Genomic DNA, 26,692 nt, shown 5'->3' on the forward strand with positions numbered 1-26,692 from the left:
TCTAAGGGACTGGTCACTATGAGCATGGTTTATGACACTTGTCCAAAGCACAAAAATAATTATTCTGCTATATAGCCTTTTCTTGCATAAATCTATCTTATTTGCTATTTTATTTTTCCCCCAATTACATGTAAAAAAAACTTTAACATTTATTTTTAAAACTTTGGGTTCCAAATTCTCTCCCTCCTGTCCCATTCTTCTCATTGAAAAAGCAAGCAATTTGATAAGTATATTGTGCAAATATGAAGTCATGAAAAACTTTTCAAAATAGTCATATTATTAAAGAAAACATAAATTCTCCCTCCCAAAAAAGAAACCTCAAGAAAAATAAAGTAAAAAAAATTTCTGCTATATTATCCTTTGAACTGAATTGAATTTAGAACTTGGTACGTAGACATTAAATTAGTAGAGATCAGGATCATTTAACCCGACTCCTTTATTTTATAAATTTAAGCAAAATAAGGAGATGAGAGGTTAAATGACCTATTTACCAACCTAGTAGCAGAAAAAAAAATCAGGATACGTCTTTCCCCAGCTCTTTATCCGTTGTCCTTCATATTACATTAAATTAAAATTTTATTATTTTTCCTTTTTCATTCCACAGTCAACAAAGATGAAATGGAATGTCTTGTGAAACTTTTTTACTCATTTATGGATAAGGGAGATGAACAAGATATCCAAGGTGGTCTGGACCGCACTGAGTTTAGAAACATCCTACATAATGTATTTGGAATGACTGATGACATGCTTATGAACAGGGGTAAGAAGCCATAACAATTTTTAAGTGTCACTTTTCAACTATTATGTTGAAGCAGCCCAAATAATAAGTATTGAGTATTTTAGATGAAACTGCCTTTTATAGTGGTCAATTTCCTACCTTATGAAAGTTCAAAAAAGGTTTCATTTGCTACATTTTAGTAGATTTCTATTAAAATAGTTTCCTTGGAAAATTCACTTAATTTTTTAAAAAATTATTTTGCTTTTAATTTTTGGAATAAAACAAGTATTTCCATAACATAGTACTACTATGTACAACTTGCTATTCCTTCTAAATATACAAAAAAGTTATTATGAAAATTTATTTTTTTCTTCTAATTTTTTCCCTTCAAAAACATATTATGTTGATTATAATATTTAATCCTTGGGAGCGGCTAGGTGGCCCAATGAATAGAGCACTGGCCCTGAAGTCAGGAGTACCTGAGTTCAAATCCGACCTGGGACACTTAATCATTACCTAGCTGTGAGACCTTGGGCAAGCCATTTAACCCCATTGTCTTGCCAAAAAAAACAAAACCCTAAAGGTATTTCCTATTACAAACACTAAAACCTAAAAGTTAAAGTGTGTGTATTTAAAGCACATATATACATATTTAAAACATGGTACAGTCCTACCTACATTCTTCTCCTAATGAATTCAATTCCTAATGCTTTCCGTTTTGTCTTCACTCTCCTCTCCTTCCTTCACTTGCCCTTTCTTTTATTTGTTTGTTTATTTATTTATATTTTTGCAAGGCAAATGGGGTTAAGTGACTTGCCCACAGCTAGGTAATGATTAAGTGTCCCAGGTCGGATTTGAACTCAGGTACTCCTGACTCCAGGGCAGGTGCTCTATCCACTGCACCATCTAGCTGCCCCAGTCTTTATTATAAAAAACTATTGTCAGCATATTGAGAAGCATTAAGATTGGGATTCTTGTTGTAAAAATTTCTTGATAAAATAATCTAAATCTACTTTGTCATTTACTTTTATAATGTAGTGTTTCTTATGAGTAATTCACTTGTAAAAAATATTAAAACTTTAGGGTTTTCCATGACGGAAACATGTGGTAGAAATTATTTTACTTCTCTCTATATAAAGCAGGTAGTCTTTATGCTTTTTTTTCCTTGATGGATAGGTTCTCTTGATTTATTCTTTTTTTAATGTCATTTTATTTCATTTTTCAACTACATGCAAAGATAGTTTTCAACATTCATCTTTTTGTAATCTTTTGAGTTCTACATTTTACTTCCCTCCCTTCCCTCCCCCTCCCCATGACAGTGAGTATTCTGATGTAGATTAGCCATGTACAATTGTGTTTAATATATTTCCATATCTTAAGGCATTTTGGGGGATAATAGACCTCTTAGGCAGTCTGGTGAAGCCCATGAACCTTTTCTCAAAATAATATTTGGAATACATAAATATTAAGAATTCAAAAGTAAACTAATTATAGTAATAGTATAGTCAAAATATTTTAAAACTAATACATAGATCCCAGGTAAATAATTCCTGATCCACTATAGATACTATGGAACTTAAATTGTGTATAAAATGGAATTTTAACAAGAATAAGAAAGAAGTAGAATTTGTCTCTAAAGTGCAAGACCTCTATCTTCTTTCCATTTCAGTGTTTGGTGCTTTTGACAAAGATAATGATAGTCAGATTAATACAACTGAATGGGTTGAAGGATTATCCATATTTCTCCGAGGAACTTTTGAAGAAAAAGTGAAATGTAAGAATTTCTGGCATGGATATTATCTTACACAACTAGAACTACTTTTGATTTCATCCTTCAGTGTTTTTAAAACTGCTACATCAGTAGTCTTTAAATCTTTTACCAATTAAATGTTTTTCAGTGCTTCCCTTGGGCTGGCTGTTAGAAATATGCTTCCAGAGTTTCAAGTATTTATTGCTCAAGAGAAATGCTTTTTCTTTAAAAGTTATCTTTGTACCTGTTTTGTTCTATTTCTGACATTTATATTTTGTTCTACTGGGTTTATATGGTTTATTTGTTTTTACAGCTAAGATTTCATAGTTTTAATAACTATCTAATGTTTTTAAATTTGTGAATTTATGTGGGGCGGCTAGGTGGTGCAGTGGATAAAAAGCACCATCCCTGGAGTCAGGAGTACCTGGGTTCAAATCTGGTCTCAGACATTTAATAATGACCTAGCTGTGTGGCCTTGGGCAAGCCACTTAACCCCATTTGCCTTGCAAAAACCTAAAAAAAAAAAATTGTGAATTTATCAGTGCCCTCTACTCAAAATTTGCCATTGCTATTTTTGCCAATTTTTCCATATCTGTGTTTCATTATGATTTTATTTAGTTTGATAATTAAGACCAATGGGTAGCTAGGTGGTTCATTGGATAGGGTGACAGGCTTGGAGTCCAAAGGACTCATTTATCTGGCCTCATACACTTAATCTGGGCAAGTCACTTAACCCTGTTTGTTTCAGTTTCCTCATTTGTAAAATGAACCAGAAAAGGTTCATTATATTTGTCAAGAAAACCCTAAATGAGGTCATGAAAAATTGGACATGCCTGAAAATCATTGAAAACAACCACAATAATGATTATTATGCTGTATTAAATCAATAATAAAAATAGGAATTATTGAAATTTTTCACTATATTGATTTGATTTCTAGAGACCTTGAATTTCTTCAATTATTTAAAACTTTAATTTAACTTTAGTGTTATCTTTATAAAGATCATGTATATATCATTTATAAATATTTTAAAAATAAATTTCTTCTTGTCATGTTCAATATTTTCTCAACCTCTATTATCATTCTGTGAGAATGCAAATAATTTTAAAAATATTTAATGTTTCATTTTCCCCAAATACATGTAAAAGCAATTTTTAAGCACCATTTTTTAAAATTTTGAGTTCCAAATTCTCTCCTTTTCTCTCTTTCCTCCTCCCTCATTGAGAAGGCAAGAAATTTGATATACATGTGCAGTCATGCAAAACATTCCCATATTCGTCATGTTGTGAAAGAAAACAAAAAAGATAAGAAAAATAAAGTAAAAAATGTTTGCTTCAGTCTACATTCAGACTCTCTTAGTTCTTTCTCTGAAGATGGATAGCATTTTTTATCATAAGTACTTTGGAATTGTCTTGGATCACTGTATTGCTCAGAATAGCTAAGTCATTCAGTTGGTCACTGGACTTGCTACTGTATTCATTGTTCTCCTGGTTCAGCTCAGTTCATTTTGCATCAGCTTTTGTAAGTCTATTTTTTATAATACAATAGTATTCCATCACAATCATATGCCATAACTTAGACATAGTTCCAAATTGCTCTCCAGAATGATTGAATCAATTCAAAGCTGCACCAATGGTGCATTAATGTCTCATTTTCCACATCTCCAATCTTTGTCATTTTTCTTTTCTTTCCTATGAGCCAATCTGATAGGTTGGGATAGTAATTTAGAATTGTTTAATTTGCATTTCTCTAATCAATAATGATTTAGAGCATTTTTTCATATAATTATAGATAGCTTTGATTACTTCATCTGAAAATTACCTTATCATATCCTTTGACCATTTAGCAACTGGGAATATCTTATTTTTATAAATTTGACTCTGTTCTTTATATTTTTGAGAAATGAGGCCTTATTAGAGAAACTTGCTATAAAAATTCTTTTCACACAAATGATTTCTGTGCATTAACCCCACCCTATTTTCTGGTGTTTATCTTACTTTCTCTCCTTTTAACCCTGTCCATCCTTATGACAATCACCTTCCCCAATCCACTCTCCCTTCTATTGTCCCCTCCTCTTTCTCTGATCCCCTTAATTTCCTCTAGGGCAAGACAGATTTCTATACCCAACTGATTGTGGATGTAATTCCCTCTTTAAGCCAATTCTGAAGAGCATAAGGTTCAAACGTTGTCTGCTCCCCCACCACTATAAAATTCTTTTATGCTGTTTTTACATTTACTCCATTTCACCTCTCTCTTTCTTTTCCCAGGGCATTCTTCTCTTCTCATCCCTTAATTTTTTTTTAGATATAATCCCATTTTATTCAAATCACATCCAGAAACTTCTGTGAATATATACTCTTTCCAAGTGCCCTGATTATGAGAAGGTTCTTGGAATTACAAATATTGCCTTCTCATGTAGAAATGTATTAAATCTCCTATCATTTTCTCCTTCCTGTTTACCTTTTTATGCTTCTATTATGTCTTGTATTTGAAAGTCATTTTCTATTCAACTATGTTCGTTTCTTTAAAAATACTTGAAAGTCATCTTTTTTTTTTTGAGTTTTTTTGGGTAGGTGATTCTTGGTTGTAATCCTAACTCTTTTGCCTTCTGGAGTATTATGCTCCAAACCCTCTAGTCATTTAATGTAGAAACTGCTTGTGAAACACCATAGTATTTGAATTGTTTCTTTCTGGCTTCTTTTTTTTTTTTAGGAAGACTCAACATTTATTAAGCACCTTTAGTTGTGAAAGGTATAGTGCTGAGCACTGTACCAAGATACATAGAGCGACACAGACAAACATTCAGCCCGTGAGAGGGCTTAAAGGCTAATATGGATTTATGAAACACAAACGATGTAAAATGAAAAACATTCTTTACTGTTCAACATCTTGCCCAGCTGTCATTCCTACCTCTCCCTAAACATAATTTTTATCAGTTTTCAATTCACAGGGATTTCAATCACTATTCATTAGTTCACAGAGAATTCAACGTAGAAATGGGAAGTCACTTCATTAATACTTTGAAAACAGGGTATGAATGAGTTTGACTAATAAATGACCAGGCAGTTCAATCATTAATATTTTTCAAACAGGGCAGCCCCTAAAAGTGATGGATTAAGTACTTTTAATTTGCTGAAAGTCTATAATAGGAATAAAATTTTCCTGTATATTTTATTAGTGATTTTTTAATTGATTTATATTCCTAATTTATTGAACTTTCAAGCTGCCTAGGAATCCAGGCTGTCAGCAACTATGTTAGCCATAGTCCTAACAACCAAGTTCTCCAGTCTCCTTCCCCAATGAAGTAGATGATTAAATTACAACATTCGGTCGCATCTTCAAAAACTATTCCTATGTGGGAACAGCTTCACATAGTACCAGACTTGGTTTTTTTTTGTCAAGTCTTTTCCTTTCCAAGACAAAAAACACAAAAACCAAGGAATGGAATGAGATGGGTTTTTCCCCTATCAAGACGAAAACAATGAAATTCAGAACTGGATCACTTGGCCCTTTCTCTTCTTAACTCCTCCCAGTTCAAAATGCTTAAACCTCTTCATGGCAAGCTTCCTCTTAGACCTGCAGCTGGGTTCCACACAGTCAAGCCTCAGTACAATCTTTTTTGGGTTTTTTTTTCCTTTTTCTGAAAAACTTTCTTTTGTCTGCCCACCACAACCGCTCTGCTTCCCATGGTTTCGTCTTTTCCCCAGTTCCTTCAGGGAATCCTGGCTTTTCTCGAACTGCGTCACTTTCTGAGGCTTGCCGCACTTTTTGCACAAAGTTCCGCGGATTCAGGGACTTTCACCAAAGGACGACGCCGCGCTCTCCGCCAGGCTCCTCCTGTGGCCAGGCCGCGGGGGTCCCTCGGCCCAGCGCTCAGAGGCCAGCGCCCGGCCGAGGACGAGGACGAGCTGCAGAAGACGACCGGCTTCGAGGGCTGACGGCGGAACACGCTCTGGCTTCTTAACAATATTTTCTCTCTGACCCAGGACTGCAGTTTGAGAACAAAAGGCCCGAAGATTTCCTTTTGGGATCTCTTTCAAGGGGTTGATAAGAGGATTCTTTCCATTTCTATTTTACCTTCTAGGGCAGTTATGTGGCACAATGGATAGAGCCCTGGCCTTGGAGTCGGAGGATGATAGGTCTAATCCAGCCTCAGACATTTGCCACTTAATCAGCTCTGTGACCTTGGGCAAGTCACCTAACCCTGACTGCCTCACATCCAGGATAATCTCCAGTCATCCTGGTTCACATCTGGCCACTGGACCAGATGGCTCTGGAGGAGAAAGTGAGGCTGGAGACTTTTACAGGCCCCTCTTCACTCAAATCCAATTGATGTTGTGGTCTTAGAGAATGAAGGACAACTATTTTACCTCTGGTTCTAGAAAAAAAGGCAGTTTTCCTTTCTTGAAATATGATGTTGAGGTTCTTTTTTTGATCATGACTTTTAGGAACTTTTGGTTCAATAATTCTTAAATTATCTCACTTCAGTCTATTTTCCAGGTCAGTTGCTTTTCCAATGAGCTCATTCACATTTTCTTCTATTTTTTTCCCATTCTTTTGAGTTTTATTATTTCTTAATGTATTGTTGAGTCATCAGCTTCCACTTGCCTAATTCTCATTTTTAAAAAATTTTTTCTTCAGTGAGCTTTTGTACCTTTTTCCCCCCACTTGACCAATTCCATTTTTTAAGGAGTTGTTTTCTTTTTTTTGGTATATATTTCCCCATGTGAACAATTATGCTTTTTAAGGAGTTCTTTTCAATAAATTTTTGTGCTATTTTTAAACCATTTTTTGACCTATTCTGTTTTTTTTTCTAAAATATCCATTTTATTTATACAGAGCCAGGTCCACTTTAGGGGGATAGCTTGTCAAATCAGAGTTATTGATGAATGTGTTGGTTTTTTACCAAATATCCTGGTCCAGCATATAGTCAATTAGGGAGACTAATAGAGTGTTAATCCCTTTCAGCTAGCCCAACAAGGTGTGTATCTGATTCTGTCACAATCCTGAATTCTAGGTTTTCAACTGTAACTACACCAACTTCTAATTCTGAAGGTTTGAAATCAATGGATGGAACAGTAGCCGTGTTATTGCTGTCTCTACTGTCTGTTCAAATGTCCAGTCAGATTTTTTCTTCACTTTCTTTTCAAAGAAAACTAGTTGACTCAGTTTGGCTGCAGTGGCCTTAAATCCACAGTAGTAACCTGCAGGGTCGCTTTTGTATACTTGAGGGCCTTGTTCTTCATCAATACCCAATCAATATCATACAACAGCCAAGGGGCCTCATTTCAGCCTTCTGTGTGTAGACCTCAGAAATATCTGCAATCCTTTTACACCACGTATCTACAGGAATCTCATAGCCATATTTGTATTTCCAGTTTGCAGCCTCATAGTGAGCTCTTTGCACCTGGGACCTACTATCAGCTGTCATTCCAGTCATCACACAGCCAATGTTTTCAATTATTCTGCGTAAATGAGTCACTGTGCTTGTCCAGTACTTTCTTCTGTGTGACAATTACTGCACAGTCTTTCCTTGGACAGCTACTGATGTAAGGCCACCCTGGTTAATAGCTTTAAAAGCATATTCCACTTGGTACAGGCGACCCTCTAGGGAGAAAACAGTAATGTGCCGATCAAAGCCAGCACTGGAGCCGAAGGGACATCTCAATGTCTTTTCTCTAGCTTCTATCTAACTAGCCCTGCTGCACCCTCCACTACAGAAGTCTTGGAAAGTGCCTATTCTGTTTTTTTAAGGTGTTATTTTCCTCAGTATTTTTTTTTTGGTGTCTATCAAGCTTTGACTTTTTTTCATGATCTTCCAGTATCACATTTCTTTTCCCATTTTTTCCCTCTATTGACTATTTTAAAAATCTTTTTTGAATTCTTCATAGAATTCTTTTAGGGTCTGAGATCAAATCACCTTTTTTCTTTAAATCTTTTTTGGTTTGTTTTTGTTTTTGCAAGACTATGGGGTTGTGACTTGCCCAAGGTCACACAGCAAGGTAATTGTTAAGGGTCTGAGGTCAAATTTGAACTCAGGTTATACTTCAGGGTCGATTCTCTATCCATTGCGCCACCTAGCTGCCCCCAATGCAAATAATTTTTTTAATTTTTCTTCATTTAAGGCAATGGGGTTAAAGTGACTTGCCCAGGGTCAATTATTAAGTGTGTTAAGTCAAATTTGAACTCACGTCCTCCTGATTCCAGGGCTGATACTCTGTCCATTGAGCCACCTAGCTGCCCCCACAAATAGTTTTTAATGATTTTCTTATAGTCTACAACCTTGATAAATTCTCTTCTTTTCCTAAGATGTGTGCATTTTCTAGGCAAACAATCATTACATTTGCAAATAATGTTTTCACTACTTCATCTTCTATGTTAACCCTTCTAATCTTTTTCCAGTCCTATTGTGTATGATTTTTTACATTTCTAATGTAAAAAAAAGTAAGAAGAGTATACACCTTTATTTTGTGCCTGTTTGGGGCAGTTAAGTGGCACAGTGGATAGAGAATTGACCCTGAAGTCAGGATAACCTGAGTTCAAATCCAGCCTCAGACACTTAATAATTACCTATCTGTGTGGCCTTGAACAATCCATTTAAACCCATTGCCTTGCAAAAACCTAAAAAAAATATCCCAAATATTTTGTACCTGTTTTCATTGGTAATGTACCCATTTTCATTTTGTTTTAAATACTGGATTTTCTTAGCTTTCCCAGTCTTCCAGGAGCTACCAAAAAGTCCAGGCTCATTCCAACTGGTATGGGAGCTTAGACCTGCTGTTCCCTACCTGGACAATTCACTCTTCTGTAGGCAACCTTGGTTCCCCACCCCCCTCAGTAACACACCAAAAAGCTCATCACAATGATGATGTGCAGATTCCAGAAGTAAAGAGAGGCTCACACTCCCCCATAGGAGGATTACTGGTCTGTGCAAACACACCTACCTTCTTAATGTTTTTCCATTAGTTTTCTTTTTTCAAAATTTTTTAATTTTATTAAAGACAATGGGGTTAAGTGACTTGCCCAAGGTCACACAGCTAGGCTATTATTAAGTGTCTGAAGTCTGATTTAAACTCAAGTACTCCTGACTCCAGGGCCTGTGCTCTATCAGTGACCCACCTAGCTGTCCTTTCCATTAGTTTTCTTTTTCTTCTTTTTTTTTTAGGTTTTTTGTTTTTTTTGCAAGGCGATGGGGTTAAGTGGCTTGCCCAAGGCCACACAGCTAGGTAATTGTCTTAGGCCAAATTTGATCTCAGGCACTCCTGTTTCCAGGGCTCTATCCACTGCACCAACTAGCCGCCCCTTTGCCATTAGTTTTCTTTCTTTTTTTTTTTGCAAGGTAATGGGGTTAAGTGGCTTGCCTGAGGCCCCAAATCTAGGTAATTATTAAGTGTCTGAGACCGGATTTGAACTCAGGTACTCCTGACTCCAGGGCTGGTGCTTTATCCACTGCCACCTAGCCCCTGTATAAATCCACTTAGTTGGCAAGGTGTTTACAAATGCCATGCCATAGAGGTTGAGCTGAAAGGAGCTTGAGAGGTCATCCAGGCTAACACTTAATCCAGTTGGGCCTGTGATGTTAACGTGAGTCCTCTTTCCATTGGCTCACTTGGCCTCCTATTTTTAAACATTGATTTGGTGTGAAATGATTGAATTTTGATGCAATTCTAATTTAATATTAATGCTATAAAGCATTGAAATAGTTAAGGGGAAATGAAGCCATGTGAATTGTTCATCTAAAAGTAAGACTTTTCCTTACACTTTATAAAAAGACTGTTACCAAGTTTATTATTTGAATGGGGAAGGATACATTTCCCAGGAGGTGATGTTTGACCTGCTGAAGAATAGTCTCCTCAGACACACAGTTGAAGAAGATCCAGAAGAAGGAATAAAAGAGTTAGTAGAATTAACAATGAAGAAAATGGTGAGTCTTTGGAACTGAGGCTGGAGGGCAGCAGCTGGGGCGGGACCGGGGTGGGGGGGGAGGGGCTGGGATAGACTAGCTTGCCTCCTTAGGCAACAGATAGCATAGAAGTCAAGGGTATGGGATTGTATCTTTTATTATTAAACAAAGGTAATTTTGTTATCATTCAGTCTTTCATAAAATGTCATTTTGGGGGACAAAGGCTGGTTTTCTAGTTTAGGACTTACCTGGTTCTCCCTCCAATTCTTCTGCACCACAGCCCCTGGACTAAGCTTGCACTTGGGGGGGGCAGTATTATGTTGAAAGAACACTGAAGGGGTGGCTAGGTGGTGCAGTGGACAAAGCACAGGCCCTGGAGTCAGGAGTACCTGGGTTTAAATCTGGTCTCAGACACTTAATAATGACCTAGCTGTGTGGCCTTGGGCAAGCCACTTAACCCCATTGCCTTGCAATAAAAATCAAAAAAAAAAAAGAACACTGGACTAGGGGGGCAGGAACAGCCTGGGTCTAAATCCCCCTGGGTCACTAGCTGGCTATGTGGCCTTTGGCAGAGGGCTTAATCGTTCTAGCCTTTCTCATCTGTAAAAAGAATAATCTGGTCCTCAGTTTTTTCATCTATAAAATGAGGATGTCTGTGAAATCTTAACCATCTCACTAGATGGTTTTTGAGGATCAAATGGATAGAGCAGGAACCCTTTTATTTTTCAGATGGGGAAGCTGAGGCCAAAAGAGGTTTAGATTTTAAGTGACATGAGCAAGGTCACACAGCTGGAGTCTGGCCAGATTCTATTTGTTTTTTAAGGGCCAGCTAGAGTGGTTTTTTAATCCCCAAGGTCTTCCCTTGTAGTCCTAGCACACATTGTTCTTTCCCGACTCTAACCTTTGATCTTCCTATAAAACTTAGCTTAGTTATACAGTTTTGCTAATTATTTGATGTACTTTGTGTCCCTCAACTAGATGTGCCAGAGCAATACAATAAAGGGAGTTCATGGGAGCTGAGATTGAGGATGGGAGAGAGGAAAAGACGAGGAGCCAGAGTAGCATCCTGAGGAATCCAGCAGAGATGACAGAAGAACAATTGGATAGGTGGGGAGAGAATGAGAGAGGGTGTCCTGAAATCATAGAAGAGACTTCCAAGGAGTGATCAACAGAGTCAAAGGCTACAGGGAGGTCCAGGAGAAGGAAGATGGAGAGAAAGCCACTGAACTTGGCAACTGGGTAGTTTAACCACAAAGGGCAGAAGAAATAAGAGGATAACAAGGGAGGGAGAATCAAGTGAGGACTGAGGAGGAGGGTTGTAGGCAGGAGGAAATAAGCCAGTGGACAGGGAGAAATTGAATTATGGGAAAGAGTGGGGAAGACAAGACAGTCAGAGAAGTGATTAAATGGGATTAGTTGAACAGCTAAGTAGCCTTGGTCAGGAGCAAGGCCACCTCATCATGTGAGACATGGGTGAAGGAGGATAATGGTAGAAAGCACCTGAGGTGCCAGAAATGAGGAAAAAGAAAGAACTGAAGGAGCAGGAGGAGGTGGAACCGTGACAGATTTGAAGAGGGATGAGCAGTTTTGGAGGGTGGGCTAGGGAGGTGATAAGGGAGGTAAGCTAGGATGGCCTAGCAGCAGCGAGGGCCCAGTTGAGGTTATGTAATATATATTTGTAGTGGATTCAGTTGGAACAATTACCTGATTTTCTTTTTCTTTTTTTCAATTCTACTTATATTTTAAGTTTTCAACATTCATTTTTGTAAAGTTTTTTCCTCTCTTCCCCCCCCCCCTCACCTTAGGATAGCTGTTAATCTGATAACAGATCATATATGTACAATCGTGTTACTTATAGTTCCATAATAGTCATGCTGTGAAGGAAGAATCAAAATAAAGGGGGGAACTATGAAAAAGGAAAAAGCAAAAAACAAATTTAAAAAGGTGAAAATAGGGTGGCTAGGTGGCGCAGTGGATAAAGCACCGGCCCTGGAGTCAGGAGTACCTGGGTTCATATCCGGCCTCAGACACTTAATAATTACCTGGCTGTGTGGCCTTGGTCAAGCCACTTAACCTCATTTGCCTTGAAAAAAACCTAAAAAAAAAAGTGAAAATAGTATGCTTTAATCTGCATTCAGATTCCATAGTTCTTTGTCTGAATGTAGGTGGCATTTTCCAAGCCAGGTCTTTGTCTTTGATCCCTGTATTGCCGAGAACAGCCAAGTCTATATCATAGTTGATCATAACATAATGTTGCTGTTAAGGTAATTACATGATTTTCTCCATCTTCTCTCAATAGCATATGTATGAAGGTGGAAGATGATGGATATAATCCAAGGCTGAGATCAGACTGGGCATAATCAGAAATATAAGCGGACAAGAGATTCAAGAGAGGATAGGGAAGGGTTGAATTGGTCAGTAGAGTCAAGATGAGGAGCTGGCCAGTGCAAGGGAGGTGACCTGGAGAGAATTAAAAGGAAATAACAGGATGAAGAGTAGGGTTATTAAGGAAGGCAGAGAGAAGTAAAAAGTCACCAGATTATGGTTAGATGAGGGGATTTCAGAATTCTCAGACACCTGTAGGTGAAGACAAGATCAAGGATTTGGTGATCTTTACTTATGGCTGAGGTTGGGTGGAGGACTAAGCTCATGGGAGATGAGTAGGTTGAAAAACTGAGTGGTTAGGTTTTTTGAGGCATATTATATAATGTATATTAAAGTCTCCCCAAGTATTAGGGCAGGATTTTCAGAAAGAATTGTGAGCCAGGTACCAAACTCATTGAGGATGGGAGGAGTGATGGGAAGCTACAATGAAGGCCTGAATGGCCTGAGATCAAATTTGGTCTCATATACATACTAGCTGTGTGATCTTGGGCAAATCACTTAACTTCACTGGGCTTTAGTTTCTTCACCTGTAAAATGGGGATGATAAAAGTACCTCCCTCAGAGGGTTGTTATAAGTATAAAATGAGTTATCAGTAAAGGGCTTTGGAAACTTTAAAGTGCTCTAAAAATGCTGTTATTATTATTATTATTATTATTATTATTATTATTATATGCTAAGAAATGCTCATCTTCCTTCCAAGGATTGTGATAATGATGGGAAGCTGTCTTATGAAGACTTTGAGCAAGCTGTAAAAAAAGACCATCTTTTGTTGGAGGTATTTGGCCCATGTTTACCAGAAAGTGAGGTAAATCATCACCCTTAATGCCCATTCTAACCCTGCCCTAGAAGGGGGGGGATTAGAATAAGCAGACTATCTTCACAAATAGCCCCTGGGAGACCACTTCCTTCCACCAAGGCCACTGGTTCTTTGCATTAAATACAGTGGCCAGAGGTTTTTACTCCACTCCTATGTAGAGCCTCCTCTCAAGGAACATGAGTTAACCTATGGAAGGGTATAAGCTCCATTCTGTGCAAAAAAAAAATCCCCTTTGAGAAAAATAGATTCAATTTAACAAGTATTCATTCAGTCCCTTTGATGTTCAAGATACTATTCTAGGAAATGGGGGAAAGAATGCAGGGTGATAACATTCTGTTTCGGGGCAAGTATCAAGGGATACAAGTAACTAAGAGGAAGGCACTGTGAGCAAAAAGCTTCACATGGAGCTCCTAAGACCTATGTCCAGTCTCTGACACATGGTGACTGTAGGAGCAGGCAAGTCTCCCAACCTCTCTGTGCCTCTGGCTAGTGTCCACCTGCCAGGGGGATTGCCTCACAGCCAAAACAAGTACCTCAAAGTTAAAAAGAGGATGGGGATGATTGGGTGAGAAAGCTAGAAGCTAAGACTTATCCTAAAGATGCCTTTTAAACGGCCTCTCCTCCATATAGACACCACCAGCTTCTTTCCAGTTAGCTTCTCAAGCCTTTATTCTCTCTAAACTAGGTTTGGATACAAGGGAAAGTGGGAGAAGTTAAACTTTTAGCAAATTAGAAATTCAGCAAAATTCAATAAGTCACTTGTTAGAGATGTAATTGAACTATACTGCAACAATGTATTTCCTAACACATTCAATTATGGCCTATTTTGTTTTCCAGAAGTGTCTTGAATTTGAAATTCTGGCATTCAAAGACCTAAACACTGAATTTCAACTGTGAATAGCTGAATCCTATTTGTAAAGGGAATCAGAAATGGATCCTGGCTGCTTTAAATTCTGGCTATATTATGAATCATACCAGACATTTATACATGTGAAGTGATCTGTTATTTTGAGGCAGAAGCAATGGATTGTTTATAATTTAAATATAAATATCAAAATAAGACATTTATACAAATACAAAAAGGACTAATTTTCAAGATGAGATTGAATAATTTATTTAATGTTCAAAGGATAAACATTTAGTAAGAGTATTAAAAGTTATAAATTTAAATATGCGATCTATAGTCTTCTATATTCTTCTTCTTTGTTTTAATGGGTGACTTCTACATGTATCTTCCAGCTTGTCCTCTGAAGCTTTTTGTTGGGAAGAAATTACCTAGTTAAAAAAAAATCATCAAAAATTATTTTCTTCCTCCTTTCGTTATCTAGTACACATTAATAAAGTACTAGGAGGGATATTCAGTAAAGACAACTCCAGTCAGGCCTCTCTCTAGCACACATTTTGGGGGAAGGTTGATTTGACTTCAAAGAACAGAAATAGGTTCAAAGTAACACTGTTAGCCCATAATGAGATGGAAAACATTTCCTTCTCAAGTTTCAGAGAAATCTATTTGAGGCCAAAATAGAGAACATTTTCTTACTGGCAGATCCCCTACCTAAACCATTGGTGCTACTTCTAGTGCTCCTGCTAGAGAAACAGATGGGAGAACTGGAAATTGGGGGCGGGGGGGAGAGGAAATGGAGGAAATATTTGTGAATTCTATTAACAGTAAAGTCATTTTGTTCATTGAAGATCACTAAGATCAACTTCAGCTTCTCTCTATGTATGACTTGGCTTGTTCTAAATTTTCATGTTTGGCATATTTAGAGGAACAAAGACCCACCAAGGGACAGGTGAAAGGATGAGGGGACATAGATGAAAATCTAAGAGAGAAAAAAATTACACTGCCTACCCATCTTTTCTTTATCTAGGTGATTTCATAAATCTACTCATTCTACTATTCTACTGTTGCTGCCCCTTCTTTCTAAGTCCAATTCTGAAACATAAGCAAATCGCTTTATCAGATCAGAGTTGGGAAGGAACCAAGAAGTCATCTTGCCCAAAAACTAATCAAAGAATCATTTGTTCCTGTAAACTTCTAGGGAGAGACACCATCCCATTATCCTTCTTGTGCAGCCTAAGATCCTTGTGAGCATATCTACCTCTTCCATATGACAGTCCTTCAAATACTTTCTTTCCCCAATAACGTCTTCTCTTCCAGTCTAAATATCCAACCTGATTCATATAGCAAGATCTCAAAGCCCTTTTCCATGCTCCATCGCCCTTGTGTGGACAGTCTTTGCCTTAATGTCCTTTCCAAAAAATGGCCCTAGAACTGAACACAACATTCCAAATGGGCTTTGACTAGGGTAGAATGCAGGGGGGGGGGGGGGGGGGGGGGGGGGCTACAGCATTCCTAATCCTAGACAACTACATCTCTTTTACAGGGAAGCAATGTGACATAAAGAATAGAGTATTGCCTGGGGAGTGACTGGGGAATACTTAAGTCAAGGGACCTGGGTTCAAATCTGACTGAGCCACTTACTGCCATGACTTTGGGCAAATCATATATTTTTCCAGAGTCTCAGTTTCCTTATCTGTAAAATGGTTAGGTTGAACTCTACTGTCCATTCCAGTTCCATATCTATTGCTTACATTGATCTGCAGTCCACCAACATCCTCAGATTTTTTTTGGATGAACTATCTGATGCTAAAAAGTTGACTTTTTAAACCTAAGTGTGTATTACATTTATTTCCATTCAATTTTCTCTCATTAGATTCAGTCTGACATCTCAGACTGCTAGCATTTTGGAGGGACCCCTGACTAATCCAATGGATTCCTTCCTACCTTACCTGCACATTTAAGGAGCATGGCAGGCCCTGTATCCAAGCCCATGATGAAGAGGTCAAGCACAGGCCTCAGAAGGTAACAGAACCATTAGTCGTTTTTCTGTGGGTCTAGTCATTCATCAAATTGTAAACCCACCTCACTCAGCCACTGACTAACCTGCCTTTCTCTCTCTCTCTCCATCTTGTTCACAATAGCATCAAAAGGTTTGATCAAATAGTTTTCTAAAATCTAAATAAATGATGTCTATGGCATTCTGGACCTACCAACAAAATCCCATCAAAAAAAGAAATGTATTTAGTTTGGAACTGGGCTACCAGTTCTTGATAATGCAATCCTCTCTTTGGGATCAAAGTATGCTTTACTGGGGCAAAGTGAAGTGAGCAGAACCTGAACATTTTTTACAGGAACAACAATGTAAAAACAACTCTAAAAGACTTAGGAGCACTGATTAACACAATGACCAACCACAATTCCCAAAAACTCAACAAGGAGTAGGAAACCCTCAACTCCAGAGAGAGATGATGGACTCAAAATAGAGGCATATCTTTTTTTTTGACATGGCCAACATGGGAATTTGTTTTGCTTGACTATATGTAAAAGTTTGGGGTTGGGCTTTTTTTTTGCATTTTCAATGAAATAGGGAAGGAGCAGAGGGAAGTAAGAAGGTGGATCTGAAAATAAAATTGAATTTTATAAATCATATGGTTTAGAATTTCCTAGGAACTGTCAACTTTACTTCTGTGGATTCTAAACAGGGGCATCTGCTCTTCTTTAGTCAGAAACTGAGAGAGCACTGGGCCTGGAATCCCACAAGAGGTCTGTATTATTTAGCAAGTTGCTGCCTATGAGACAGTTAAGAATGACCCTGGGATTGTGAACTCAGATGATAGAAGGACAGCAATAGGGAAATTAAGATTAAAGCACGGTCTCAGGAAAACAAAAGGGAGTTTTATTTTGAACATGCTCAGTTTGAGATAGCTATGGGACATTCGGGTAGAGCTATCTAGGCCTAGATAAAGTTTAGAAAGGCAGGAGCAGAGTGATGCCAACTGCTTCCACAGAAGATGAAAAAGCTCATCAAGACAGAGAGGAAATCTGCAGTCACTGTTATTGAAACAAAACTCATCATCTTTCAAGACCCCACGCTTCCACATTTCACCCTTCCTGTCCAACACACCACTCTTGTTCTAGTCATCTAGAGTCAAAACTCATGGGCTCATCAACAAGTCTTGTTGATTCTGCCCCTACAATAGCTCTTGCCTTTGTCTGTGTCCCCACCTTGGGTGGTGATCAATGCCTGTCAAGGCCCTGATAAACTCTGAATGAGTCATTGCTAGTCTCCAGGTTGTCCTCTCTACCTCCAAAATCTCTCTACTCCAATCCAGCCTTCACAGCTGCCATGTCTTGTTATTGGTTGCCCCATGTCCTCCTTGGCTTCTCAATCCCAATTTTCCTTCAAAAGTCACCTCAAGCATCATCTTCAACATGATGAGTTGGTTCCTAGGGAACTATTTACTTTTTACTCATACTGCACAGTTTTGTTTCTTCTAGCAGAACCTAAACTTCTAGAGGTCAGCGATTGTTTCCCTGCCTTTGTATCCCGAGAGGCCAGTGGAGCACTGGAATACCATAGGTGCTTAAGGCTTGTTAACTGAAAGAAGGGAAGGAAGAGAGGAGGGAGAGTGTGTGAGTGTGTGTCTGTATGAGCAAGTTCGAGAGCACATGCCTCTTGGGATTTCCACTTCAACTTGGTAATAGAACATAGATGATTCAACCAGGAAGACAGGGGTAAGCAGGGCAGATAAGAGGAAATCCTGTGGCTAGCAATCAGAATAATATCCCCTCCTAGTGGTCAGTTTCAAAGTCTGCAAAAGAAGTCAAGAAGGATTAGAATTGAGAAAATACCAGGAGATCAATGGTGACTTTGAAATTTAAAAATTTTAGGTGGAAACAAAAGTCAGATTGCACAGGGCTGAAAATAAGGAGGTGGGGAAATATTGGAGGCAATAAATATAGTTGTTTCCAGGAGTTTGGCTCTGAAAGTACAGGGGGAAAATGATGGTGTGAAAGGAGGGGAGGGTTTGAGAAAGTTTTTTTTTTTAAGGATGGGGGAAATATGGGGATTCTTATAGACAGCTGGGAAGAAACCTGGATAAGTAGTTCAAGCAAAACAAAATGGAAGTTTGATCATTTTCCCTACGCTAATATTGGCTAAGAAATACAGAGATTGCTAATCTAACCCTAATGCTTAAGAAAGATTAAAAGGGTAAATGAGAAAGAATTCTAAAAATCTGTACTATAGGCCCATTATTTAGAGCTATGTTTTTATTATATGGCCTCTTCTCCCTTTTTTCAAGAGTCTAGAAGTAACATACAAATTAAAATAAAAAAGCTGAATTTTGGAGTAAAGTCATTTCTTAAAATGTTCTTTAAGTTTATTACTAAATAGTAAAATAATCACACCAATGTTTTTTAAAGCAAGGATTAACATAAAAGCAAAACTATTTCAGTCTTAAATTGGATTATTTTGTTATGAATCAATATGGTTTAGAGAGAAACATTCCACAAAAATAAAAAGTGAATAACAATAGCTTATTAAAAGTCATAGATGATACTCTACTGAGTTGCTCTAAAGGCTTAACAAATGAAAGTCTTTCAAAGTAGCTTGCAAAAATATACATACCTCTTTAAGTTTATTCCGGATTAAAGTAGCTGACATATTTAAAGATTCATCTTCCATATCCACTTTGGGGATTTCTGGTAGCTGTGGCCCAATAATAACCTCTTTATTTCTTGGGTTTGTTTCAAGAAAAGTTTCAAGTTTACGGTCTTCTTCTCTTCTCCGCTTTCTTTCCTGCAGCTGAGTTGTTCGAGGCATGAATCTAGCAATCCCATTATTAGAGGGAGTAATCCTTGGGGATCCAAGATAGTCTACTGAAGTTTTAGGCATTTCCATCTCTATACTCTGTATTAAAGAGTTATTCTGATTATAATTTGACTTGACTTTGTTAGAGTTACTGTCATGCTGAGGGGAGATCAGTGTTCCTTCTAAGAGCTCTCCTGATTGGAAGACTGTATATTTGGAGGAAACAAGAGATGGGATTGAATTCTGGCAGTTAGATTGACAATTCCATGGATTTTCAGAAGAAGTGTTTGAAGGGGTCGCACAAAATTCAGATGTCTTTGATTGAAAGTCTTTTCTGAGATCTTTTGTAACTCCATGTTCTGTATACAGTTTTTTCTTTGTTAGTGGTTGGATTTTATCTTCTAAAGTTTTAAAAGAAAAAATTAGAGTTAATTATTGTAGTAATTTTGAAAAACATGCATTATATGATTTTTATGAACTGCAAGAAAATAACAGATGATTTTATCATAGACATATTCTAATGGTCTAGTACATACTTCCCCTTCATTCATAAGTTTGAGGGAAAGAAGTCAAGCAAACTGCTCCAGGAAGACATGAAGAGGGAAAGACCACTTTCAACTAGGGAAGGCTTCATGGAATTGGTGACACCTGTCTGGGAGTCTTAAAGAAAGAAAAGGATTTTGTCAATCAAGGGTGAGCAAAGTATGTATTCCCAGGCAAGGAACTTTAGCCTGAGCAGATATAGAGAAGCTGGGAAATGTAGAAATAGATCTAGAAATAGCCAATATTTCAATCTGCTAGAATTTCAATCTAGAAATAGCCAATATTTCAATTTCAATGAAGGAGAAGAATGTGAAATAAGGTCATATTTCAGAGGGCATGAAATCCCAGGCTAAAAAATTCACATCAGAACTGTGTACCAGGCATGTTATTATTTTAGCATTTATATGAAGGATGGATTAGAAGGCAAAGAAAGTAAAGGTAAAAAACCAGTTTAGTTGTTTTATAATAGTCCATGGAAGAGGAATGAGGGAGGGGTGTGGCAAGATAAAATTGTGGAAGTTAAGACTTGGACAACTCATTGAGTTTGAAGAAAAGGGATAAACTAAAGATGATTTCTAGAAAAACATCACCAGAACCCTAATTCTGGCTGCTCTTTTCAGGAGACAATCAATCTATCCTGCTCACTCAGAAACCCTTGATTCTACTCAAAGCAACTGGGGAGGTCAAGCAAGAACCTCAAGTGGGGCATCTAGAATGCAGTTAGTTGCCAGGCAAAGCTAACATACCTACCCAATGAACAGGACTCAAGCTATTATAAAATCAGCATTCACTGACTCAAGCTATTATAAAAAAAAGTAAAAATAATGAGATCATGATTTGCACACCTTTAGCCCCAGTTGTTCTTGCTATATATCGTCGCCTCTCCTGTAGTTTATCTCTGGTTTCTTGTACTGTTTCAAATTCTGGAGCATAGCACACATGAAGTAAACCACCAAAAAAACCCCGCTCATCCAATTTTCGTTTGGCTATCCTAAACAGAAATGAGAGAATACAGTCTATTAATCCAGGTTCACTCAAAATGACAACATAACCAAATAGCTTAAAATGCACTGACAAAAGCAAACTTTTGAGATTCTTCAATTCCCTAGTTTCTGAATGATCCTCATGTTAAATATGCATGCTCCTAAATAAAGATGTAGCACCTGTGGGTTAACCTAGGATCAATTATTGATCTTGGAAAAGATTTAAGGAAAAAAGAAAAAGGGGACACTAGAGGATAAGTTGAATGGTTAGTATCATAGAAGCAATAAACATGAGTGTGGAGAGATTTCAGGAGATGGTGGAGGATACAAAGGCCTGGAATGGTATGGTCCATGAAGTCATAGTTAGATCCAACTGATAAGAAGGCTTGAAGTTGTTTTTCCAAGCATGCTGGGTTGGCAATGAACCTTTCACAATCTCTCTGTCTTTCTTGAAGACAGAGAGTACAATGGCACATATAAACACAGCGAGACAGACTTAAGGTACAATCTGTGGTCTGAAACAAGCTAAATGGTCCACATGAGGGACAAGAAAGTAATGAATTCAGATCATACAATAGAAGATTTAGAGCTGAAGAGAACTTTAGGGACCCTATCGACTCCAAATCTCATTTTACAAAGAGTTCAAGCCTGGGTCCATTGACTCTGATGGCCTTCTTCCAAACTACACCATGAATATCTCCACTTCCTTTTCTTAGCATCATGTGTTAACACACTAAGCTAAGTGACTTGCCATACCCACTTGTATCATATCATTTTAAATTCAACATTTATTAAGTGCTTACTATGTCCAAGCACTGGGGATAGATCCAGAATCAAAAACTAAAGTTTCTGTCCTCAAGGGGTTGGAGGAAGGCATGGGAAGGGTGATGTAAAGACATAATACATATGCAGGTAATATAAAGTATATACAAAATATCAGGAGGATCAGCAGGAAACAACCAGTAGGGAGACAAAGAAAGACCTAATCTATGAGATGGTACTTGAGGAATATCTGGACAGAAACTAGGAGTCTGAAGAAACAGAGATGAAGAGAGCAGGGCAGCCCAGACATGGAAGACTATGAAGGTGAGAGATGGAATAGTGAACAAAACAGTGTGTACTTGGGAGGAGCACGGTGTAGTGGAAATGTGGGCTTTGGAGCCAGAGTACTTGGGTCAAGTCCTCTGTATTAACTCTATTGAGTCGTTTTAGTCATGTCCAAATTTCTGTGATCTGGAGTTTGTTTAGCAAAGATCCTGAAGCAGTTTTGCCACTGTTTCATCTTAACAAAGAGGAAGGGAAGCACACAAGGATTAGAGACTTGCCCAGGGTCACTCAGCTATTAAGTGTCTGAGGTCAAATTTGAACTTAGGTCCTCTTAACTCCAAGTTTAGTGTTCTATCCATTGCACCACCTAGCTACCATTTTATCCTTGGATAAATCTCTCAATTTCCCAGGGATATAGTTTCCTATTCTTAAAATTACAGAGATGGACCAGGTGGCTTTTGAGTGGCACTCCAACTCTAAATTTATGATCCAATGATAGGGGGGTAATATTATTATTGTCACTTGTCCTTTGTTCTCAAAGATGACCATCAGGGAAGTGATCTTGAAGAGGACCATGACATCAGAAGGAGATGCTACAACATACAAATGAATTGGCGTGAGGGGTGCTATGCTAAATCACCAGTCTCGCTTTCTCCTTTGGAGCCATCTGGGTCTAGTGGTCAGATATGAATCAGGATGGCTCTGGGGGTAGTGCGAGCAGGGGGGAATGTAAAAGTGGTAGAAAACCAGGTTCCTGCTCTCAAGAAACTTGCACTATATCTGAACAATCATCAATATTTATTTAGCACCCACTCTAGGCAGAGCACTGAGACAGAGTATCTATGTGAAATAAGTAGATTATACAAAGTAGCAGAAGGTCCTAGAATGGGTGAAAGGAGGAGCTCCCTATGGAACAGAGGGAGCTATGTGAGAGAAACCAATCAAACTGGGTCAAAAAGTACAGATTTTTTTTGAAATCTAGGTGTGACTAAAGCTAAATCTTGGTTTAGAGTGATCATAAAAAGAGAAATGTGTTGGGCATCCACATTACCTTGCACTTTGTAATTTTTGGAATTTAATTAGATACACTTCTGTAAATTCTTCTGCTGGATATTCATCTAGAGCATTATATTGTTCAATAGCACCAAATAAAGCAAATTGCTCAATCAACTCCTTCATGACACCCACTGCAGGAACTCCTTGAACCAGTAAGTACCGAGATTCCAAATTGACTGTATAAACCTAAAGGAAATATAGATGCATTAATGTTTTTTCACAGATACTTGAATAAAAATGCCTCTTATATTTATCACAGAATCTGTAAGTTAGAAAACTCAAGAAGTCATCTGGCCCAATCCAAACCAAAGTAGGAATCACCTCTATAGCACCTCTTCCAATCTCTAAGACCTATAGCTATGGGGAACTCATTTTTCTGAGGCAAATCACCTCACTTTAAGATGGGGTTGTTAGGAAAATTCTCCTTATAGGGAACTAAAATCTGCCTCTTATTTCTACCCATTGCTCCTCAGTCTGCCCTTTGGCATCAGCAATTTCTCCCCCAAATGGTAGCAGGTCTTGAAGTAGTGGAAAACAGCTATCATATCACTCTTTTTTTTTTATTAAAGATATTGAGTTTTACATTTTTCCCCCCATCTTACTTCCCTCCCCCAACCCCCCATGAAAATCAATCTATCAGTCTTTACTTTGTTTCCAATATCATATCACTCTTGTCTGTCATCTTCTCCCTTCCAATCTTTTCTTTTTTAGGTTTTTGCAAGGCAATGGGGTTAAAGTGGCTTGCCCCAAGGCTATATGACTAAGTAATTATTAAGTGTTTGAGATGGGATTTGAACCCAGGTACTCCTGACTCCAGGGCTGGTGCTTTATCCACTGTGCCACGTAGCCACCCACCAATCTTCTCTTATTCAGGGTGTCTTCAGTGTTTTTGGTCAATCCTTCAGTAACATAACATCCAGTTCCTTCACTATCTCAATAGATGTAGTTCAAATCTTTTTCCTCATATAGCACCTAAAAATTCTCATGATAAGGCCTAATCAAGCCAGAGTTCAACCTTGAAAGTAATTTTCAAATTACTATGTTTTGAACAGTTACGACATTGTGTTTTAAAATGTAGCTTCCTCTAAGATAAAGGGAAAAATTGTAAAATTCAAAATAAATAAAATCTTTAATTTGAAAAAATGTAGCTTTCTCACTGATAACACTGTGATGTATGTAAGAACAAAGAAGCATAGATTCAAGATGCTTTATTATTCATCTGGCATAAATCCAGGCCAGCCATTTAAAATCAAAGGAGATATAAAACCGTTGTAATTATTTTCAGTCTTTTGAGGATATAGAGATTTTAGAATCTATCCAGTCATTGCTTCATCTTACAGAAGAGGAAACTCAAGGAAGGTTTTGGGTCTCATAATAATGACTGTCTTAGTAAGCTTGGGCATCCTGCTTTCCAATGTGATGTTCTGCTACACCAATAAACCAGGCTCCACTTATAGAGTTATAGAACTCTTAACTGTTTGAACACAAAGCTTCTTAGTCTCCCTGGGATGGGTTTTAGAGATTCTGTGAACTCGGGTGGAGAAAATCAATGACATCTTTATTTTTTTAAACTAACCTGTAACTGAAAAGTAGCAACAAAACGTTATTCTGAAAATGACTCAAAATGTTTTCAGAACCAGAGGTTAGTATAACAGGGAAAAGGCTACACACACTTATCTTTAGACTGGAGATTTACGATGGGGATTGTTAATCGGTGAATTTTAATTTATGCTAGATTCAGGGTAATTTCCTTCATTTGAAAAGCTGAATGAGGGGGCGGCTAGGCGGCGCAGTGGATGGAGCACCGGCCCTGGAGCCAGGAGGACCTAGCTGTGTGGCCTTGGCCTTGGGCAAGCCGCTTAACCCCCATTTCCTTGGGAAAAAAAAGAAATGCTGAAAGAATGAATGGGTGCATCGGAGCCCTGGAACCCGAGGAATTACAACCCGAAGGTTTTCCCGGGACCTTCCTCCTCCTCCTCCTCCTCCTCCTCCTCCTCCTCCTCTTCCGAGCGATCGCAAACATAGAGGGAAACCGGACAAGGCGGAGGGCCTGGGCTCTCATTCCCGCGGGGCCCCGTCCGGGTCCGCGGGCCGCCCCGCTGCTTCCTCACCTTCACGGCGCGGGGCCTGCGGCCCTCCCGATACTTGGCTCGCGAGTCACAGACAGGCCGCTGCGCGTGGTGGGGGTAGTAGCCCCCCAGCTCCCCTCCGCCCTCCGCCATGCCGGGCGCCTCGGCCCCCTCCCAGGGGGGCTTCCGGTCGGCCTCGATCCCTTCCGTCCAATCAGAGGACGCGGCGGGAGGCGCCGGCCCGGGATTGGCTGGAGCGCCGATGACGCTCGTTGACGCAGCGGAGGGGAGGCGGGCCGGGTCCTGCGGTCCTCTCGGCGCGCGGCTGCTCTCGCGCGACGCGGCTCGGCTCGGCTCGGCCCGGTCCTGTCCGGTCCGGTCCGGCCCGCTGGCTCGCTCGCGATGTGGGGCAGCGGCCGCCTCGAGGGCTCCGCGGCTGGGGGCGGCGCGGCCGTCACCGTCGCCTTCTCCCACGTCCGCGACTGCTTCCTGCACCTGCCGCGGGCGCTCGCGGCCCAGCTGCACCTCCAGCAGGTAACGCGCTCGGGCAGCCCCCCCACCGCGGGGCCGCGGGGGCCGCGGCCGGCAGCTGCCGCCTCGGGCCTGCCCGGCGCCCCGGCCGGGGCTGGAGCCGGGGCTGGAGCCGGGGCTGGAGCCGGGGCTGGAGCCGGGGCCGCCGCCGGGGCTGGAGCCGGGGCCGCCGCCGGGGCCGCCCCCGGGAGCCCCCTCCCCGCGCCGAGAGCTTGGGCCCGGGCAGCCGGCGGGGCCGCGGAAGGGGCGTCTGCGGGGGCCGCGCAGGCGCGGGGCGCCTCCGAGCGGCCTTCTCCCGCCCGACGCGGACTTGTGCTTTTTAAGAATTGGTTTTTTTAGGGTTTTAGGTTTTTGCAAGGCAAATGGGGTTGGCCAAGGCCACACAGCTAGGTCTTTATTAAGTGTTTGAGGTCGGATTTTGAACCCAGGTACTCCTGACTCCAGGGCCGGTGCTTTATCCACTGCGCCACCCGAAATACACACATATATACACACATATGTGTGTGTATGTATATATACATATACGTATATATACACACAGGTTCCCTTTAAATGGTGTCTCCTTGCACCTAGAGACCCACATACAAGCACGTGCACACTGGAAATCCGGCAGTTCACATGTTAGAGCATGTTCGAACCGGCAGTTCACATGTTAGAGTGTTTGGACCCTGCGGCTCACATGTTATTATAGCATGTTTGGATCCTGCAGCCTACATGTTTGGATCCTGCAGCCCACATGTTATTATAGCATGTTCCCATCCTGCACTTCACATGTTATTATAGCATGTTCGAATCCTGCAGTTCACATGTTATTATAGCATGTTCACATCCTGCAGCCTACATATTATAGTAGCATGTTTGGATCCTGCAGCCCACATGTTATTATAGCATGTTCGCATCCTGCAGTTCACATGTTATTATAGCATGTTCTGTTTATTCTTCGTCACCCCATTTGGGGTTTTCTGGGCAAAGGTCCTGGAGAGGCTCACCATTTAATCTATGAGGAAACTGAGGTCAACAAGCCATTTGCCCACTGGTGTCTGTGAGTGGAGCTGAACTTCCTGTGCCACCTAGCTGCCCATGTTGTGTTATTATCTTGTATTTCATGTAAATATAACAAATCTTGTATTTAATATATGTTTATATTCTCATATTAATACAAATAAATCCACTTTTTTTTTACTGTAACAGAAATTTCTAATTTATTTTGTTAACAGTTGTGCTCTCAAGTA

General features: G+C 39.5%; 3 protein-coding genes and 1 pseudogene across 4 annotated transcripts in view; 2 read left to right on the top strand and 2 right to left on the bottom strand.

Annotated features, from left to right (window-relative positions):
- LOC141492492 (calaxin-like) overlaps positions 1 to 14,716 on the top strand; it is a 30,055-nt gene extending 15,339 nt beyond the window's left edge. Inside the window, exons 2-6 of one of the 2 annotated variants that reach the window (XM_074192814.1) lie at positions 605 to 760; positions 2,388 to 2,492; positions 10,241 to 10,392; positions 13,458 to 13,562; positions 14,412 to 14,716. In XM_074192814.1, coding sequence (XP_074048915.1) covers positions 605 to 760; positions 2,388 to 2,492; positions 10,241 to 10,392; positions 13,458 to 13,562; positions 14,412 to 14,471 — 578 coding nt within the window. In that variant the 3' untranslated portion in view covers positions 14,472 to 14,716. The remainder of the gene's footprint in view (positions 1 to 604; positions 761 to 2,387; positions 2,493 to 10,240; positions 10,393 to 13,457; positions 13,563 to 14,411) is intronic. The other variant, XM_074192815.1, reaches the window with a different exon arrangement.
- On the bottom strand, positions 7,423 to 7,908 carry LOC141493669 (proteasome subunit alpha type-6 pseudogene; annotated as a pseudogene).
- Positions 14,656 to 25,112, bottom strand: LOC141492490 (RNA-binding protein 48-like). The gene is made up of 5 exons (XM_074192810.1): positions 24,972 to 25,112; positions 22,856 to 23,046; positions 20,620 to 20,765; positions 19,049 to 19,632; positions 14,656 to 14,849 (listed from the first exon to the last, which is right to left on the bottom strand). The coding sequence occupies exons 1-5, from the start codon at positions 25,080 to 25,082 to the stop codon at positions 14,763 to 14,765; spliced, it is 1,119 nt and encodes a 372-aa protein (XP_074048911.1). The 5' UTR covers positions 25,083 to 25,112; the 3' UTR covers positions 14,656 to 14,762.
- Positions 25,113 to 25,287: 175 nt separating this feature from the next.
- The window catches only part of LOC141492493 (peroxisomal ATPase PEX1-like), a 48,314-nt gene continuing 46,909 nt past the window's right edge, over positions 25,288 to 26,692 (top strand). The window contains 1 exon segment of the mRNA XM_074192816.1: positions 25,288 to 25,463. Within this exon segment, the coding sequence (XP_074048917.1) occupies positions 25,332 to 25,463 (132 nt within the window). The 5' untranslated portion in view covers positions 25,288 to 25,331.

Source organism: Macrotis lagotis, chromosome 7, assembly GCF_037893015.1.
Source record: "Macrotis lagotis isolate mMagLag1 chromosome 7, bilby.v1.9.chrom.fasta, whole genome shotgun sequence".
In the NCBI taxonomy this organism is placed as follows: Eukaryota; Metazoa; Chordata; class Mammalia; order Peramelemorphia; family Peramelidae; genus Macrotis; species Macrotis lagotis.

What these genes read in the sequence shown, in the direction of transcription:
- LOC141492490 (XM_074192810.1), bottom strand. Translation starts at nt 25,082, where the DNA reads ATGGCGGAGGGCGGAGGGGAGCTGGGGGGCTACTACCCCCACCACGCG. An exon ending in GCAGGCCCCGCGCCGTGAAG is followed by an intron (nt 23,047 to 24,971) that starts GTGAGGAAGCAG and finishes TATTTCCTTTAG; the next exon opens with GTTTATACAGTCAATTTGGA. An exon ending in AAGAACAACTGGGGCTAAAG is followed by an intron (nt 19,633 to 20,619) that starts GTGTGCAAATCA and finishes TTAAAACTTTAG; the next exon opens with AAGATAAAATCCAACCACTA.